Source organism: Biomphalaria glabrata, chromosome 1 (assembly GCF_947242115.1).
Source record: "Biomphalaria glabrata chromosome 1, xgBioGlab47.1, whole genome shotgun sequence".
Classification (NCBI taxonomy): Eukaryota; Metazoa; Mollusca; class Gastropoda; family Planorbidae; genus Biomphalaria; species Biomphalaria glabrata.
Window position 1 is genome coordinate 6,023,026 of NC_074711.1, and position 19,934 is coordinate 6,042,959.

Here is a 19,934-nt window from a genome sequence, read left to right on the forward strand (position 1 = left end):
AGAAGTGTAATTGTATCAATTAGTTTGGATCAGTCATGTAGTTACATTTGTAATGCTTCCAATGGCACGCGACTCAAATACCCTCTGACAACCAGTCCAACTCCTGGCCTTCACGTGTGGTTTAGAAACTGAGCCCAGCGGAACCGTTATCACCGACAGAAGAAGAGGCAAAGGCCAGCAACTGGCGCCTAAACCAGTAAGCTTCTGGCAGGAGGGGCTCGTTAGCCTTGGTTGGCTACCCACCTAGGAGAAGGAAAACTCTGAATCCAAACCTCCGCTGCCTTGCGGCTATACCCAAACATGGGAAAGGCTTCGGGAGACAACCCCGAGGAAAAATCAGGAGCTGGTGACCCTTAGGCAGATTGTGGCACACCGTGCTACAGCCTGGCAGAGCCTGCGGCGCTACTGACCCCAAACTGTATCGGATATTCCGTTACTTTTGGTCACATCAGATGTGTGGAGAGAGGGGGAACTGATGTGTGAGCGCGACATCGTTCCGACCATAAACAATGGCCAGGCTTTCATATCGTTTAAAGTGTTCGAGATGAACCATAGTCATTCTACGACTAAAGGAGGCCAATATTATTATTGATATATATTAATAGATATAGATCAACAACAATAAATCTGTGCGATTAATAATGTTTTTACCAATAGTTTTAGTTTAGCGCTATTTAATGCTTTTAGCTATCTCAATATGTTATGATCCTATCACTTGTCTCAATACGCTATGATCCTATCACTTGTCTCAATACGCTATGATCCTATCACTTGTCAAGAACAGTTGGGAGAATGGGGGGTGGAGAAAGAATGGAATATCTGTGGGGATTTCTTCGTAATTGGTTTTTAAAAGTATTAACAAAAAAAAAGGCCTGAATTCATATTTGTGGTTTACATCTCCTCGGGCCGACGTGCTAACCACTCTGTTAGTTAGTACTTATGACTAGACAAGATTGTATAGTTATATATTGTTTAATTTAATTTAGAGCGTCGACCTATAAAGGGGACTAATTCAGCATATACCACAACTTCCAGTAAATACAATTTCTTTCCCTTGTTTAAAATACCAAAACAAATAATTAATTACCAATAGTTAATTAACAAGTTGGTTAATTTTTTTTATTTATTTCTTCTTGTGTTGTCAGGTAGAAGAAATAATTGCGCAAAGTTTCAGCTTGATCCGAGATTGGGAATATGAACATTGAAAAAAACAATGTAATAGGCACAATAGAACAAGTGCTACATTTAATAACGATATGACAAAAGTACGACTAAAATTAGGTAGCACTAAATATCAATTAACTTTCAAAAACCAAGCGATGGGTTGCCTGAATCAGCCATGAAAACCAATGACTTAGCAGATTTTAAGTCGCTGATAGACACGCGTGACTAGATTGACACATGAAATGCGTAGGACGTAATTATCTTCTCTTTTGAAGTAACGTCTGTAATCTATAAGATAACGCTTCAAAGGACTCTACCCCATTCATAGATTCTGATATAAATAAAAATGGACGCAACAGATTAGTGACCACGTGACTTAGGGATCTCTGGGTAGGGAAAGAGGTTTAGACCTATAAATAGCTCTTAAAGTGACACAAAGCTAAACTCTTGGTCTAGTAGAGAAACACTTCAAGGAATTTATTCAAGCAGCCCGGCTTTCACTCACTATTTTTGGGACTTTCGTCGACATTAAGAAGTGGGACATCGGGTTGGCCACAGGAATGTGAGGTGGATAGATTGGGTTGGCCACAGGGATGTGAGGTATATAGATTGGGTTGGCAACAGGAATGTGAGGTGAATATATTGTTATATATAATATATTGTGTTAGCCACAGGAAAGTGAGGTGGATAGATTGGTTAGGCCAGAGGAATGTGAGCTGGATACATTGTGTTGGCCAAAGGAATGTACTTGTATAAGTGTACATGTAAAAGTGTAAGTATATAAATGTATGTGTTGTTTATGCAGGTGGTTTAACTATGTCAGACCATTTTATTGTCAAAAGAACTGAGCGGAAGGCTCTTGGGAGCTCTCAAGGCATGTAAGCCTGCTTTAACAACTGTTCTGTCTGGAAGAGATCCAAGTCAATGCCTAAGCAAAGCATTGCTATTTCCGATATATCTGGCACTCCTGGCGCATGGAGGCCGAAGACCGAGTACACCGGGAACCTCCGCCATTTTCCTATGTTGTACCAAGCTAACCGTGCAGGACTCGCCATTAGTGCAACGGTCCCTTGAGGAACGGCGCATGGATTATCGACAGGGACGTGGAAGCTCTCTTTCAACTCAGCACCGTGAAATGGAAAAGCTCTCGCATTCCCTTGGACACTCCCACAGGAGTTTTGTTTTGCTATTCATTTAGACTAATCACTTCCTCAAATGATCGTTTCCACCCGAGTTCCACGTTGAGGCAGAATAACGTACCCGGGTATGTCAGGACCAACTACACCACTAGATACAGTCGTAAAAACAATGTCGTAAATCTTGAGATGATACACCGGAAGCTCGAGATAAGTGTGCACACAAAATAAAATAGAAAGAATGATCTACGGGCACATTGGAACTAGGCATGCTAGCAGACGACAAGATAACTAGATATCCCTACACACACACACACACACACATACATATGCATACCCACACTTACCTAGATGAAACATATCGATATCATATAAAAATCAGAATCCTATAAATAGCTCAGAAACAACTCTGTGTTTTCAAGCAACAAAATGCCGGGGAAATGAAGCTAGTATAAACTCAACCAACACTCGTCAAAGGCTCACTCTGAACAATCATCTCCTCTTTCTTTCTACACAAATCTTTCTAGTCGTGACAACTAAAAAAAAAAAAAAAAGACATACAAAAAATCTATATTTCACGAGCATGGCAGTATACACTTTTAGCCTTGCCGCCGGTTAACGTTTTGTGTAAAATGATCACTAAACCCTTCAAGCTTGGTTTATATGAACGTAGGAACTATTGATGTAGAGCAATGGAGGCACTGTCACGCTGTGTTTTACTACACTTATGATAAGAGGATGTTTGGATGGATGGATGGATGGATGGATGGATGGAAGAAAGTGTGGTTGGATGAATGGATGGATGGATGGATTGATGGATGGATGGATGGAAAGGTAGTTGAATTGAACAAAATAGATAGATAGATAGATAGATAGATAAATGGATGGATGGATGGACGGACGGACGAACGGACGAACGGACGGACGGACGGACGGACAGACAGACAGACAGACAGACAGACAGAGAGACAGGCAGACAGACAGACAGACAGATAGATAGATAGATAGATAGATAGATAGATAGATAGATAGATAGATAGATAGATAGATAGATAGATAGATGTTATGGTCAATAATAGCCTACAATACACGACGAAGGTTTCTCTATACAGCTGCTTGATAGAACGTGATGAAAATGAAACAGGAAGAAGCGAAATATTTTTAAAAACTTTAAAAAAAAAACAAAGCTTACTTAAGGGAAACAGCCCCTTATTCACTGCTATATATCTCAATACTGCAGTAATAAGCTTTTTGTTATATAAAATATAATAATTAATTACGACTAATTGGTGAATTTTTTTATGATTCGTGTTTTGTCGTCGACTATGAATAAATTATGCGAAATGTCAACTTGATATGAGTGGGATGTGGGAGAAAAAAACGTGTACAAAATGTAATAAGTCCACATATATAGCTACATCTCTCAATAAGTAGCATTGATTTCCCTTTGCCGATACCAAACAAAATAATTAATTAACCCACTGGTAAATTTTGCGATTGATATTTGCTTTTGTTTTAGGAACAATAACTAATATGCAAAGTTTCAAGTTGATCCGAGAATGGGTGTGGGAGATATAACGAGTACAGAAATGGTACCAGACAGACAGACAGACAGAGTGGATGGATGAATGAATGGACGGACGGACGGACGGACGGACGGAAGGATGGATGGATGGATGGGTGGATGGAAGAAAGTGTGGTTGGATGGATGGATGGAAAGATAGATGAATTGAACGAGATAGATAGATAGATAGATAGATAGATAGATAGATAGATAGATAGATAGATAGATAGATAGATAGATAGATAGATAGATAGATAGATAGATAGATAGATAGTTGATAAAAGTTGATATAGAGTCTAGTCTCTACCTTAGAAGAAATAAAAAGATGTTATAGCGAGCCTAGACCCTGTCCAGTTCTTTGTGTCAAATTTACAATAGGTCACCTAGCTTTAAAACACCCACGATGAAAATAAAGATTTAGGTCATTATAAATGTCTAGACGTTTATTCGTGATGTAGGTCGCTATGTAAGTCTAGATAAGGTCACGGTGAAGATAGGTCACGATGTAGGTCATGGTGTAAGTAGGTTACTTTGAGGTGTCGTGAAATAAAGTTACAAACATAATTTTTCATAATTTATTTTCTCCTGTTCCTTTTTTTTTTTAAACACCCAGAGAAATACAACAAAGGTTTAAAAACATAGTTCTCAGTTGAATTTGTATTAACCTAAACATAAAAAAACAAACTGTGTCGAAAAATCCCCAGAAAGAATCACACACTAGACAGGCGATTTGTCTCGTATTTTGCTTAAGGTCACCCCCCCCCCCCCCCAACCAAAAAAAATAAATTGCTGGTGCTAAAAGTTGATCACGTGACTTTAGAAACGTCGATGAAAGCTTAAAGCACTGACCTTTACAAATTATACTTGAAGACGCCGACATTTCCTTTTTACATATTGCATAATGACATTTCATACGTTTTGGTTAATTACATTAAATTACTACAGTAAGTGTAGGCGCGGTGGTTGAGTGATAAAGCGCTAGGATTCCGAACCGAAGGTCCCGGCTTCTGGGATTTTTAATTTCGGGATCTTTATGTCGCCTCTGGGTCCACGTAGCTCTAATGGGTACCTGATTTATTAAAGGAAAAGTCGTTGGTCGTTGTGCTGGCCATTATTATTATAGCTTTTATATAGCGCTACTTTCATGCTTATAGCATGCTCAGAGCGGGTATCTAGGAAGGGGTATCTAGGAGTTGGTTTTCCGTGCTGCCTTTAGTCGCTCAGTAAACACAACTCTGCCCGAGTCGGGTGTCGAACCTCGAGCCCCCTTCTAGGTAGCCTAGCCAAGTTCAAGCGCACTTGGCCTCTCGACCACGCTTCCCACCATATGACATCCTCGTTAACGATGGACCACAGAAAACAGATAGACCTATACATCATCTGACTTAGAGACTGCTTGGTCTGAAAAAAAAACTTTACTTTCACTTTACTGAAGCAGGGATTGGTTACTCCGTGACACAGTACCTCCGTTGTTCTTTGACTGCGTAACCTGATTCAATGTCAGTATGTCATGTGTCAGTCGTGACTGTAACTTTTGTGGTTTTCAATGGATAGTTGTTGTCCTTAATTTACAAAAAAAAAAAAGAGTTAATGCAAGATTAAGATTAATAAGGCAGCCTTAGTCTTAATCTGTATTGATATGCAAAACGCTGTTTTGTCCATTCCTTTAGAAAGTCTATATGTATAATAAAAACAAACAAAATAAAAAAAGAGGATAAGAATATAATGTTAGAAAATAGATTAGCCTACTTATACATTTGATTCTTACTTCTATTCAAGGCCGGGCCGCATGCTAGTTAATATCCCTTCGAAGTTTCACCACTTCTAGTTATCTTGTGTCGCTCTCATTGATATAAAATCCGAGTATGAAATTCCAAAACTATATTTTTCTGCACTAAACACTAGAAAATCACTACCAAATCTCCACCGAGCTGAATGGCATTCTGTGTAACACTGACCTTTGACCCCAGGTCAAGGTCGGATAACAGAAGTATCCTAAGAACATGCAAAAACGGTGAATCCAAAAATAGTAAAGACTTGGAAATGTGTATTGACTATCAATTAATGCAACAATGATCATTTCCATACGTGAGGAGATGAACTGAGAAGAGGGAGATAAGCGAAGCAAAGAGGATGAAGAAGAAAGAAGAAAAAAAGGAGAGGGTGGATTGAGTGGCCTCCCCCTGCCCCTTCTCGTCTGCCGTAAGAATGGAATCGATGCTAGAGAAGTTGACTCGCTTCGGCTGTTTTTGATTGCTTCACTAGGCGCGCGCTTTGCCAGGCGTCGGAATTTGATTTTTATAGGTTTGGAAATTGAGCAAATGATCAAATCTAGGATGTAAACAGAAAGAAATGGCAAAAATTATGTATTTCACGTTTGTGATTAGATTAGTGATTGGATTAGCAAGGCCGTTTGGGTTTATTTGTGTTTCTTTCATTGTGATGTTTTAGGCAAATAAAAATGTCTTACAAATGTCAGAGTTTTCTAGTTCGTTCTCTCTTCCTCTCTCTCTCTCTCTCTCTCTCTCATTCTTTTTTCTCTTTCTCGTCCTCTCTTTCTATATCTTTTCTTTCTCTTTCTCTCTGTCTGTCTGTCTGTCTCTCTCTCTCTCTCTCTGCCAGCCAAAACAATTCAGAATATAAACTAATTTCCCTGGAGTTACATACACAGTCATCGAAACAACAGATTTCGTACGTTTGTGTTTCCCTCTCAGGACGTACTGTCCATGTTGCAGACGAGGGAGTCACGTGGCAAGCTCAACGACCAAGCGTCTTTACTTTCCATAGCTTAGGTCAGGTACCACTTAAAGTTTGGGTGAACTCAATGGCGTCTTAAAAATACCAAGTTCAAATTTGAATCTTCACCGGCAAACTCGGCCACCCAGCATCTTCAGGGTAGTGCTTCTTCTTGGTTCTCATTTTTCAAGTCGGAAGGTTTAGATCAGTAATTCTACATCTGAGATGAACCGCACAGTGCTTTTCAAATCAACCAATTCAGATCAGTAATTATATATCTGAGATGAACAGCGCAGTGGTTTCCAAATCAGGCAGTTCTCCCAATACATTTTATTCTATTGGACGATTTCGGATCAAGTGTCTTGTTCGGGCCTCTTGATAGAGTATACAGCTTTTGAGGACATGGTCTGCATTCTTTGGTGATGATCCACAGGGGCAGGTTTCGCTAGCTTCCAGGACAAATATTGTCTCATTCTGTTTTGTCCTGTTCAGAGTCGAGAAATTATGTGTTGGTCATGTCCAGATAGCTTATAATAGGCGTCTTTTTTCTTGTAATTGGGATGCGAGCTGGTTCAGTTCTCATTTATTTCACTCTCTATCATTGTCATCATTTCTTCTGCGTAGAGAGGAATTTTCACTTGTTTGTTCCATCTTTGGCCAGTATGTCTGCTTTTTCATTGCCTTCTTATTCAATGTGTGCTGGAATCCATTGAAGAACTGTTTCCTTGCTGTAACTATAGTCACAGTGCTTTTCAAAGGCCGCGGGATACACTTTTGAGACCAGAAGGCAAATAGAAAATCTTAATTGACCATCGGCAGACAATGGTTATGCTTGCCCTGGATGTGGCAAAATATGTAGGTCACAGCTGGGGCTGCGTAGCCACGGGAAATACTGCATTCCTCATCAATCTTCGGACTCGAAGACAAGCCTTATTATTGGCTACAACTTATATATAATAATTCAGTAAACAATTTCAACTGTTATCTCTTTGTTTAACCTTTCTGTTATATTCACCATGATATGTCATATAATATTAAAAAGTTAGAGCATCTATTTACCAAGGACAATGCTAAATTAGAATCAAATTGAAATCGATATCTAAATGACATTTGTTTTTTTTAAACTTTGTGTATATCTCTTCGTGTGTATGATTATCTTTTGTTTGTGTATAGTCTTGAGATAATGATAAGTGAATTAAAGTGATAGTTGGTGTTTTTTTTTAAGTGATAGTATTTATTCAATTAACATTGAGCAACTGATTTAGTTTGTAAAAAGTAATAACTCTATCAGGTGTAGCCGGGAAGTTTCAGGGTTTGAAACACATACCTCCCCGAAATAGAATCCCACCGGAAATGAGGGGGGTAGTGTTTTTTTTTATTGGAGGGGTGGGCGGATTTTGACCTCATAGGCTTAATTCTTTTTAAAGTTTCTCTGCTCCAAGCTTAGCCAATGGGGTTTTTATAAGTGAAAAAGAAATAAAGGAAAATAAAATATCCCCCTCCCTTTGGATCTCAACCGAAAAAAAAAACAAATTCTGGCTACGCCCGTAATCTTTATACTCATTGGTGTTATTCTGTATGTGTATAATTGTAGTGATTAAAGCCTACGATCTACGCTGCGCAATCTAACATCGGGACATGCTCCTCAACTCTAGACTGAAATGGCATTCACAGCAATTAGCATAGCGTTGTATCAAGAAACAGTGGTGCATTGTCGTATACACGTATGCAACACACAGTGTTGAGCTTAGGGGCCTCACTTCCTAAAGGGGTCCCCAAAACATTCGTCCGAGTGAAATTGTAATAAATAATAATGATTTTTTTTTAAAGATGAAAATGTTCTTCTTCGCTACCTATAATTGTTATTTGTACAGCAGGCTAACTCTCTAGGTATCCAAAATCATATATGACGCCAAACTGAAATATGGACAGATTGATTATATTCATTGGGGCATACAGTTAACTCATACACACATATTAAATTTGAGAATAAATAGTTAATCTCTTTATGGCCTCTTTCAGGTATATATATATACATATATTGTTGTGAATCTCACTATCCAGGCTCTCTGCAAACTGCACCTTACACCACCAGAACTTGACAACTCAGGGCTCCAAAGTAACGTAACACTTTAATGTTCGATAAATTACAGCCAATACTTTTTTCCTTTTATATTTACTAATCATAAAATTAGAGATTAGAGTGTGGTGCGACCTAATATACAAATGAGTTTACATATCAATACGTAACTTATATTTTGGAAAAAAAAAAGCCCCCCCCCCCACTCCAAAGTTCTGGATCCGCCCATACTTGTAGGTCTACATATATTTAAATCTAGATCTAGAGTCTAGATACTATTATAATAGATGTAGAACTACTATTATAAGAATAATAGTGAATTGAACGGCTCAAAAAGCTTATTAATTATTGTAAGTTTGTATATTTAATATCCCCCATATAGAGCCTCATGTAAGCCTGTCCAATCATAGTGCGTTTACACAGCGGTGTGCACGACACATGAATGGAACTATTAAAATGCATGTCAACATGGAAGCTTTAGCGAACGAATGTAACACAAACTCTCTTTGTAATCCAGTTCGTCTTCATAAATCTACGCGGCTTTTTTAGTGTAAGTTTTTCCCGATCCCCTAATTTCCTCGTAAAACTATAAAACATTTTTTTTATGGGTCACGGCTACTGCTACCTGACATAAAAGTTACGTCTATTAGCTTATATTATATTATATTATATTATTGTCACGTCTATCAGCGTGCATTAAATTGTTGTCATGTTTTCCGTCTAAATTACGTTGATATCCCGACTATCAGATATATTACATTAATATCATGTATATCAGCTATATTGCATTGATTTCACGTCTATAAGTTACATGACAATTTCTATTTCCACGCTCTAGCCCTCTGATTGGGGTGGGGTCATCCTATTATTATGGAGGAATCATAGTTTGTGAACAAAATTAGTTGAATATCTATAACTATTGAAATATTTATATTGAAAAATCTGCTTGCATATATAATTTTAAAAATTAAATGGTTCACTTTCGGAAAAGAAAAAGTAGCCGTTGCATCAGAACTTTGATTGATCTAAATATCATGATGTCCGATTTTCATTCTAGTTTCTGAGATCTAAACGGGACGGACAGACTGGCCATACAAAACTATTAGCATTTTTCCCCTTTCGGGAGCCGCTAAAAAATGTTAAAGATAAAAGAACAAATAGGATGCAACTACTTCAAAAAAAAACAACATGTGACAAATGTAAACAAATAATGAAATTCTCTTTAGAATGAATGGGCCGAGATGAAGGGGAGGCGCATTCAGGCGTTATCAGCGGATATTAAACATCTAAATAGAGTTAATTGGCTTCCATAAAAAGATCTGATTGAAACGACCTTTAACGCTTGGAACAGAGGGGATTCAGGGTTCAAATTTGGTTATTTTAATTTCGGTATCTAAGTCCATCAAGCTCTAATGGGTATCGGACACTAGAATAGGCGGTTGGTCTTTGTGTTGGCCATATGACATCCTCGTTAACCGTGGGCCACAGAAACAGATGAGCTTTACAACTTTATATCATCTGCCCTACAGATCGTAATGTCTCAGTGAAAAGGGAACTTTACATGTTATCCTAGAAACATCTGGAACTGTTGCTGTGTTTCTTTGTCAAATTAGTGAAACGAAAATCTGCAACGTTTTACTAATCACGTGGGTGATATTAAGAAGATCACGCTCATTACAGATTACGCCCACTTACATGCCTCTAATCCCCAGATGCGTGTACTTTATGCTCTTCATGCACTTCGAATATTCTTCGCAATAGCGCACTGGGAAAGTGATGCCTGTAAAGGTGCTGCCTGTAAAGGTGCTGCCTGTAAGGTGCTGCCTGTAAAGGTGCTGCCTGGGAAAGTACTGCCTGTAAAGGTGTTGCTTGTGAAGGTGCTGCCTGGAAAAGTACTGCCTGTAAAGGTGTTGCTTGTGAAGGTGCTGTCTGTAAAAGTGCTGCCTGTGAAGGTGCTGCCTAGGAAAGTGCTGCCTGGGAAAGTGCTGCCTGGCTGGTAAGGTGCTGCCTGGCTGGTAAGGTGCTGCCTGGCTGGGAAGGTGCTGCCTGGCTGGGAAGGTGCTGCCTGGAAAGGTGCTGCCTGGGTAAGTGTTGTCTGGGTAGGTGCTGGCTGATAAAATGTTGTTTCGTTCTTTATTTGACTTAAGAAAGTTGTAAACGTCAGGAGAAGGAATGTTCGATGCTACGCAGGAGACTATTAGCAACTGGCGTCTTTAAGAGGGGCGTCACATGAGAAACACTGGTTTTAATGAATAAATTGACTTTTTAAATAATGTGTATACATGTCTTTCTTATCCTTTTGATTTGGATTCCTTCGCAATAATTGTAATGCAACAAGTGGAAGGAATTATTTTTTTCTTTTTGGGCTTACGCCTCTTTTTTTTTTTTTGGGGGGGGGAGCTTTTTTATGGTTATTCCGGTCTCATATCGATTTGTAGTATTTATTGTTTCCCGTTTGTGAAGGGAGCTTCATATTGCTGTTTATTTTGGTACATCTGGTATACATCTACTACGTATTGTGATTTAAAATATAATGTATAGTTTTAGTGTTAGTTATTTGAAGGTTCCAATACAAAGAGAATCCATCCATTCTGTGTCCTACTCTATTACCAGTTGCCATAAGTCTATACAATATACATAGCCAGATGAAAAGGTGAATGTACTTTAAGGAACGTCTCAGCTCTGATCATTAGATCGTCTGCTGTTTCGTGCTGCTACAACATCAATTCTACAAGAGATAATTGTATTTATCTCCCCTGGCTCTACTAGGTGCATTGACCTTTCCGAATGCGTGTCTATTCAGTACGTTTTATACAAGTAATAATTAATGGATTTCGTTGGCTTATTTTTTAAATAAATAAATTTTCTTTGAAAATATTAACGTTTAATTTATAACAATCGAGGAACTTACACTACCAATAATCCCAAGGCCGGATTTACCTATAGGCACCAATAGCTTATAACTTAGGGCCACAAGAAATATTTAGCACTGACCTGTCGTATGATCTGCATTGATAAAAGGTCTCAAATCTAAAATAGTTTAGGGCCTTTCCAAGTCTAAATATGGCACTGAACAATTACTATTTTTCTTTAAAATACTTGGTAGGTAAATATAAATTAAACAAATATACAATAACATTTCACTTCATCAAAGGTCACAATGATCGGTGATGACAGAACACATTGCAGATGTTCATACCTACAGCCAGATGCATAAATGGTCAGATTTTTTGGGAAGACGATGAACAAAATAATAATAATTTAAGAAAAAATGAGATAGAAAAACAAAGAAAATATGGGAACCTAGGCTTGGAGATTAAGCGTCTATGGAAATTGTCCAAAATAACAATATACCCTATTGTTTTATCAACCGAGGGGATAATAACAACTGACCTCACAGACACCTTCAAGGCCCCTAACATTCCTAGGAACATCCCCGTTGCCTGTCAGAGGGCGGTACTGCTGCAGACCTGCCACATCACCAGAAAATTCCTCAGTGGAAACTGATAAAGGGACTACGATGAATTTTAGCGAAACTCGACCCTGGCAGCAGGGCCGGTCTTAAGCCACTGCAACCTATGCGGCCGCAGTGGGCCCCGCGCTTTCATAGGCCCCGCGCTAAGTATATATGTAATTGCATAATGATACAAAATATACGAAAAAGTAGTGGAAATTATTTTTAAAATCTCCTGAAAATTAGACTAAATTGTTATATGGAAAGCACAAATCTTACACTAATAAAAAAAAAGCATTGTCAGCTTTCATATTTAAATAAAAATATAATAATAGTGCGAATTTTAACCGAAACGAAAGTTCCAATAGAACTAGAATACGTTTTTAAAACGATCAAAACCCGAAAATGAGAACATAATCACTTCTAGTGAGACAGCTGAAACAGATTCTATGAAGAATGCAAAAACTGCAGTGGTGAATGTCGTAAGCGAAGAAAATGTGTAACACTAACAACTGTCGTAAGAAATGAAGGCAATAATGTAATAACTGATCAACATGTAGTTATAGATAATGAGCTAAATGTGGTCGATTCATTGACAAATCTGGATTATCCTGCCATGTGTCTAGAAAAAAGATCTTGTATTGACTATTTATTTCAAAAAGGTCCACCTGAGATTAGATTTGAGAATTTTCCGAAAAATAAGGATGGTAGACATTTCACTTAAGTGCATTGCAATCCTGAGTAATGGTGAAAGTGTTTTGCGTCCTTGGCTGATATATTCTGTGTCAGCAGACAAGATTTATTGTTTCTACTGTCGTCTACTGGAAAAACAAAAAAAGTTCCTTTTTAAATGACGGATTTGACCAGTGGCAAAGATGTACCGCAAGGCTAGCAGAGCATGAGAAATCGCAAAGGCATTTAGACACCACGACCAGCTGCTGTGAAGCTGGAGCAAGACTAAGTAAAAAACAAAAACAGGCATTGACAAAGTTCACCAAGAGATGCTTTATTCTGAGACTAAACGTTGGAATAGTTGCAATTGTACGATTAGTAGCGAAGCGCAATTTAGCTTTCATAAGGACCATTGAAAGACTTAAAGAGCCAAGTAATGAGAATTTCCTGGTCTAGTAGAATTACTCGCAAAGTTTGATCCAGTAATGGGTGAACAACTTCGATGTGTTACCAATGCAGAAATTCATGATCGTTACCTGGGAAAGAGGATTTAAAACGAACTTATTACTGAAGTAGCTGATGCTGTGGAGAATTCTATCCTTCGAGACATCAAGAATGCAGTGATATTGGATTGTACTCCAGACATAAGTCACAACGAGCAGATTTTATGGGTATCTCTCAGATAAGGGTTAATGTGGAAGAGCTTGTGGTTGTGTATGAACGTTTTAAGTATCTTCCTGTTGTTTCTTCTTGTGACAGCAAAAAGAAGTTGGCTGGAAACATGGATGTTGTTGCAATCTTTCCAGCCAAAAGTCAAAGGAAAAGGCAGTATGATAAATCTGTGGACAACTTCACACATCGAAAAGCTGAAGATGGCTACAGGATAAAATGTTTCAACAGAATTGCAATTTACTCCTTGCAGCTGAGATTTGAACTGTAACTGTGGCATCTTGTGAAAGAAGTTTCTCGCGTCTTAAACTAATCAAGAATTACTTAAGGTCAACAATTCACGAAGAGAGATTGAACAATGTGGCAATTCTTGCTATTGAGCGTGATCTATGTAGGAAACAGAATTTTGATGATCTACTGTATGACTTCGCTACACACAAGGCTCGTAACGTAAAGTTAATTTGATCGTGATTTTGTACTTAGTTAAGAATGTATAAAATACAAAGACGAATTTATTTTTTAATACAAAATCTTATTATCCTTATCCCTACCCAGAATAGGCCCCGCGCAATCCGTTTCGCCTAGGGCCCCGCTATTGCTAGGACCGGTCCTGCCTGTCAGCGCCAGAGAATGATTACTCGTTCATTTCTAACATAATAATAATGAAGCATCTCTTCGAGTCCAAGCTGTGGTCTACATATTTTGCCACATCCAGCGCAGACATAACCGTTGTCAACAGGTGGTCCGTTTAGGTTCTCTCTTCGGCGTCTACGTCTGTCTTAAAGTAGCACATTTCAGAATGCAAAAGTAATGATGAGCGAAGTAGTTTAACAAGGCAAATAATATTTAACATATAATAACTAGGCGTAACCCTGGGCTGTGTCATCTCTATCAATAGCTCTTGTTTCTGCATGGAACTATTGACATTTCTATTTTCCATTTCAAACGGCCGTGCAGCGCTTTCCTATTTCAGTTCCTGACTTCAAGAACGAAAATATTAAGACAGAAAAATTCTGAAAGAGGCTTCTTTGAATGATTGATAATTTACTGAACCTCCCTTGAAGTGACGCCTGAGAATGTGTTCATTGCTAAACATTAAGAGAGAATAGGAAGACTTTCCAACTAGATAGATAGATAGATGGATAGATAGATAGATAGATAGATAGATAGATAGATAGATAGATAGATAGATAGATAGATAGATAGATAGATAGATAGAGAGAGAGAGAGAGAGAGAGAGTTAGATAGAGAGATAGAGAGATAGAGAGATAAATATAGATAGATAGATAGATAGATAGATAGATAGATAGATAGATAGATAGATAGATAGATAGATAGATAGATAGATAGATAGATAGATAGAGAGAGAGAGATAGATAGATAGATAGATAGATAGATAGATAGATAGATAGATAGATAGATAGATAGATAGATAGATAGATAGATAGATAGATAGATAGATAGATAGATAGATAGAGATAGATAGATAGATCGTTGTCTACTCTTCCAACAGTATTTTTCTAGACTTTAAGCTAGAAGAAAATATTTTAAGACAGTGTAAACTGCATCTATACTTTGAGAGAGACAATTATCATTCATGCAGCTACAATTCTGGTACAAACAAAGAACTAGGTTGCAAAAGGGTCCTCAGTCCGTACACAAGATTAGTGGCTTGACCTAAAGGATGCCTGGGGGTTGGGGGATGAAGTAAGGTCACGTGGCATGGTGAAGGGGGAAATTGACTTTGATGCCAGGTCGTCTGCGTTCATAAGTCATTCATCATGGAATTCCCCAGCCGAACGATCCTGGAAAGACTCTATCATTTATGGCTTACGAGTGGGCCGACAAGCACTGTTCCAGTCTTTGGGCCCTAGTCTGTAAACCCAACTCCCCCCCTCTTTTCTCTTTTTTTTTCAGGCCTGACTGCAAGGGGCCGGAGTAAAAAAAAAAAGGGGGGGGGGGGCGGGCGACTGTCTATTATTACGGCCAGACACGCAGGAAGTGGACATCAATAAATGTAGATAAATGAACGATTCCGGAACGAGGTGAAAACAAAACCATCAGGGCTTAAGTTTTAGTGAACATCGCGTGTCGGCATGTTAGCAAACAGACGCCTCAATGCGCTTCCCTGCCCCACCCTGTTTTCAACCACGCACACTCACAATCCGTTTCTCAGTTACCAAATATCGAGACGTGAACAGCATTATAGCAGGGAATGAGTTACATACATAGACAAGGACTAGCATTAGTTTACCAGGACAAAAGTGACACTGACGGGCTACATCACATCATTATGTATATGGAAGTAGAAGTAGCAGTCTTGCAGTAGTGTAGCATCAATACAACTGTGAAGCTGAGTGATGAAACAATGAACGCATTAGATTTCAAAAGGCAGCATAAGAGACCACATCTTTAAGGAGAGAAAATGGTGAGCTTAAATATAACGAAATAAGGGACGGCACTGGTCAGGGCACGAGCCTGTGACCCTACGATAGGACGAAGCGAAATAGCCTCTAGACTAGTCTAGACCATCCAAATATATATATATATATAAAAAGCTTTCTGATTTGTAGCATTCAACGGTCACATTCCCTGCTCAGCCTGGCTCCCAACTCTCCACACCCCTCCACGCCAACAACTTTAACAGAGCGGACACAGTCATTGGGTCTGTCTTTATCTTCTAGAAGTAAATCAGTTACATTCATGGACATATAAAGATGTAACATTATTCTTTTAGCACTGCTAGCCATATGGGTATAGGCATAATCAGGTTCTTCCTAGTTCAAGAATTGAAATATTGTAAATGCCTTTCAGACAAGGATTCGGTATAAATATAATCTATTTAAGAAGTACCAGTTTATGACTTTGAGACATTACGGTTTTAATATAAAACAAGCAAAATACTTTTTAAAAGAAGTGCACATTTACAGCCAAATATCTCAATAATATAAAATTTAATTTCCCTTTTTCGGTATCATTCAAAAATTGATTAATTACCAATATCCCAATTACTTAATTATTTGGTTAATTTTTTTTATTGATTCATGAATAATTGTGTAAAGTTTCAACATGATCTGAGAATAGGAGTGGGGAGAAATAACGTGCACTGATGGACATAATACTACTACTAATAATACTAATAATAAGGCTTGTCTTCGAGTCAGAAGATAATGAGAAACGCAGTAGGCCATTTCCCGTGGTTACGCAGCCCCAGCTGCGACCTTCATATTTAACCATACTAGGCAGGCATAACCCATGTCCGCCGGTGGCCAATTTAGATTTTCTTTTCGCCGTCTTCGTCTGTCCTCTTCAGCGGATTTTCATTTGGTCTCAAATGTGCAACCCGCGGCTTGTGTAAGTGAATGTCTCGTTCTGAAGCCGCCGGCAACAAGGTGCTCTCTTCTATGTCAAGTTGGAGCTTAAGCTGGTCTTTAAAGCGTTTCCGTGGGGCACCTCTGTTACGTTGACCACCTTTTAGCTCACCAAAAAATACTGCTTTTTTTTTTTGCATAAGTTCGTCCTTCATACAGGATATGTGTCCTGCCAAGCAGACAGACATAGTGAGTGGATATTAACGTGGCAACTAGTTCTGTAATTTATACATTTTAGCTTTAACTCTTTCTCTCCTAACTGACGATACCAGCGTTGATTCCACCAGAATGTGGTAAATAATTACGGAGAGAAAGAGTTTTAAAAAAATAGCGGCTTTTCCCCGTGGAAGAAGGGTAATGAAATACAAGATAGATAATTGGTTTTCAAATATGTTAAAGTTGGTCAAAACATGAGGCTTTAACGAGATGTTACTGAAATCTCAGAGTCCCCGCGAGATTGTACAAATTATGACCCATATGTGTAGAGAAGGAAGTAGAATTAAAAATCAATATGGGTTTATGATTTCCTAGGATGGTCTGATGGAACAAAGAATTTCTTTCTCTAGCCGCTACACAGCAAAAACACTGTGATTCTTGTAATGTTTGCTGTGGGTCAACATTTGACCGCTGTGGTTCAACATATGACCGCTGTGGTTCACCATTTGACCGCTGTGGTTCAACATTTGATCACTGTAGTTCAACATTTGACCGCTGTGGTTCAACATTTGATCACTGTGGTTCAACATTTAACCGCTGTGGTTTCTTTACCAACACATCATCAGGTCTGTGTGGAAACTGTTCCCAGCGATGTGTGTTAATAAATGCAATTTTTTTTTTCTTTTTTTTTTTTTGGGGGGGGGGAGGGGGAAGGGGGGAGGTGAGTGTTGTGTTTGGTGCCATCTAGTGATCTGTGTTGCAGTGACTGTGGTCGGCTTCTTAATGTTTAGCCTACAGTTCATTCATCAACACCGCATGTCTCTCTCGAGTCGATGTTGTTACTTGACTGTGGTTGTATCATTTGGTCAGAGAAACGTGAAAAAACAAATTCAAGAAGGCCTGTGTAGTCATAGCACATTTCCATCTTTAATTTGTTGTCGTAATAACATTGAACTTTATAGACACAATAAGACAACAGAAATTTAATGACTTTTAGAAATTATAAGACTAAGGGGAGGAAAATCGCCCTGCCGATTCCCTTACTAAACATGTATAATGCTTTGGAGACGCGGTGGTTGAGCGGTAAAGCACGTAGCTTCCGAACCGAGGTCCTGGGTTCGAATCCTGGTGAAGACTGGGATTTTTAACTTTGGGATCTTCGGGCGCCTCTGAATCCACCCAGCTCTTGAGAGTACCTGACATTTGTTGGGGAAAGTAAAGGTGGTAGGTAGTTGTGCTGGCCACATGACACCCTCGTTAAACGTGGGGCACAGAAACAGATCTGCCCTTTAGTCGCAATGTCTGAAAAGGGGCTTTTCTTTTTTTTTTAATGCCAGTGTAAGTGTAAGATGATACTTGGGCCGTATCCAGGGCCGGTCCTAGCGATTGCGGGGCCCTATGCGAAACTAATTGCGCTGGGCCTAGTCTGGGTGGGAATGAGGATAATAAGTGAAATTATGATTTTGTAATAGAAAATAAATTCGTCTTTGCATTTTATTCATTCTTTTCTAAGTACAAAATTGCGATGAAGTTCATTATAGTTTACCAACCTTGCAACCTATGGCATATTTATATGCCTGTGACAATAAAAGTAAATAAGGTATTGGAGCTTCCAGTTATGGGGAACATTCGTCCGATCATTACATTTTATTACATAAAAGCTGACAATGTCTTTTTTTATCGCGCGTAGGATTGGCGTTTTCCATAATGTATGACACACACAAATGATAATTTTGTCTATTTTTCAGGAGATTTGTATGAGTTTTCAGGAAATTTTAATAAGTGCAGGTTATTTCCAGGAATTTTTCGTAGGCCTATATATTTTGCAATTAATAATTACACATAAAATTAGCGCGGGGCCTACGAAAGCGCGGGGGCCCACTGCGACCGCATAGGTTGCAGTGGCCTAAGACCGGCCGTAGCCGTATCTGGCGAGGAGTAGGAAGGCCACAGGATTCAGCTTTAATGAACGTTGCTCTGATGATATTAGTTTCTAAACTGGTAGGAACTGGTCATTAGCTTGCTGGTGCTTTTAGTCTTAATATTCTTTTGGGCAGCTGATAGAATAGCTCGCGCTTGTGCGAAGTGTCTCGGACTGCTGATTTACTAATGACTGTGATGACTGGCAGTGAGTCTCGTTGGAAACTGATCTTGTGGTGCTGGTACTTGGTGGGGAGACATTCAATAGCTGAATCAAGGGAGATTAGCCGCGTGCTTTATCAAATAAGGATTTTTTTTTTTAAATAGGTCCCTACGACACCACACACCTCTGAATTTTATAGATGCAATTAACAGCGTGCTCAGAAAGTTATCGTGAAAGCCTCCTTAAAAAGATAAGAAACTTCCTGTAGCACAGCCTCACGCCTCACTTTCTCTAGTGTAAACACTAACGGACCAAGGGCTATTAACTCGGAAAGACAACTGTTTAAATCTTACATCTAATTTCATCGCCAAGGGGAATTACCAGATAATCGGGAGACAACCCTCGCTAGAGATAAACATATGGATAAACAGTTTATGGAAAGAAAAAAAAACCAGACTGTTAAAAATGATCGCAACGCAATTCATCTAACTGTAACTTGAGCTCCAGTTCATCAATGATCCTCATTCATTGAAATTGTTGACCCTCGGAGAGTGCTTTTACTCAGCCTCTGGTTTGGCCCTCTCCGAGAACAGAATTTGACACGATAAATAAGCTGGCTAACTTTTAAACTACAAATGATGTTGACAATACGAAGGAGGCAATTGAAACCTACGCGCTTCCATGAGTTAACCTTAAACGTACATGCTATCTAAGAACTACCAAAGCAGTGGTTCTCTTGGCTGATTCAGGCAACCCTTTCAATGCTGCATTATTATCAATTTTTTTATCAGACCTCCTTCAGTCGTAGAACAACTATGATTCATCTCGAACAGCCTTTCATGTGACTGC

The 19,934-nt window shown here is 38.8% G+C and overlaps 1 protein-coding gene across 6 annotated transcripts in view; it reads right to left on the reverse strand.

Annotated features, from left to right (window-relative positions):
• LOC106071711 (Kv channel-interacting protein 4-like) overlaps window positions 1–5,991 on the reverse strand; it is a 323,919-nt gene extending 317,928 nt beyond the window's left edge. For 2 of the 6 annotated variants that reach the window (XM_056018422.1, XM_056018418.1), the window contains exon 1: window positions 5,633–5,991. In XM_056018422.1, the coding sequence (XP_055874397.1) occupies window position 5,633 (1 nt within the window). In that variant the 5' untranslated portion in view covers window positions 5,634–5,991. Of the gene's footprint in view, window positions 1–2,647; window positions 2,780–5,632 lie in introns of those variants that run through there. The other 4 variants (XM_056018410.1, XM_056018405.1, XM_056018509.1 and 1 more) reach the window with 3 other exon arrangements.
• Between the last annotated feature and the right edge of the window lie 13,943 nt (window positions 5,992–19,934).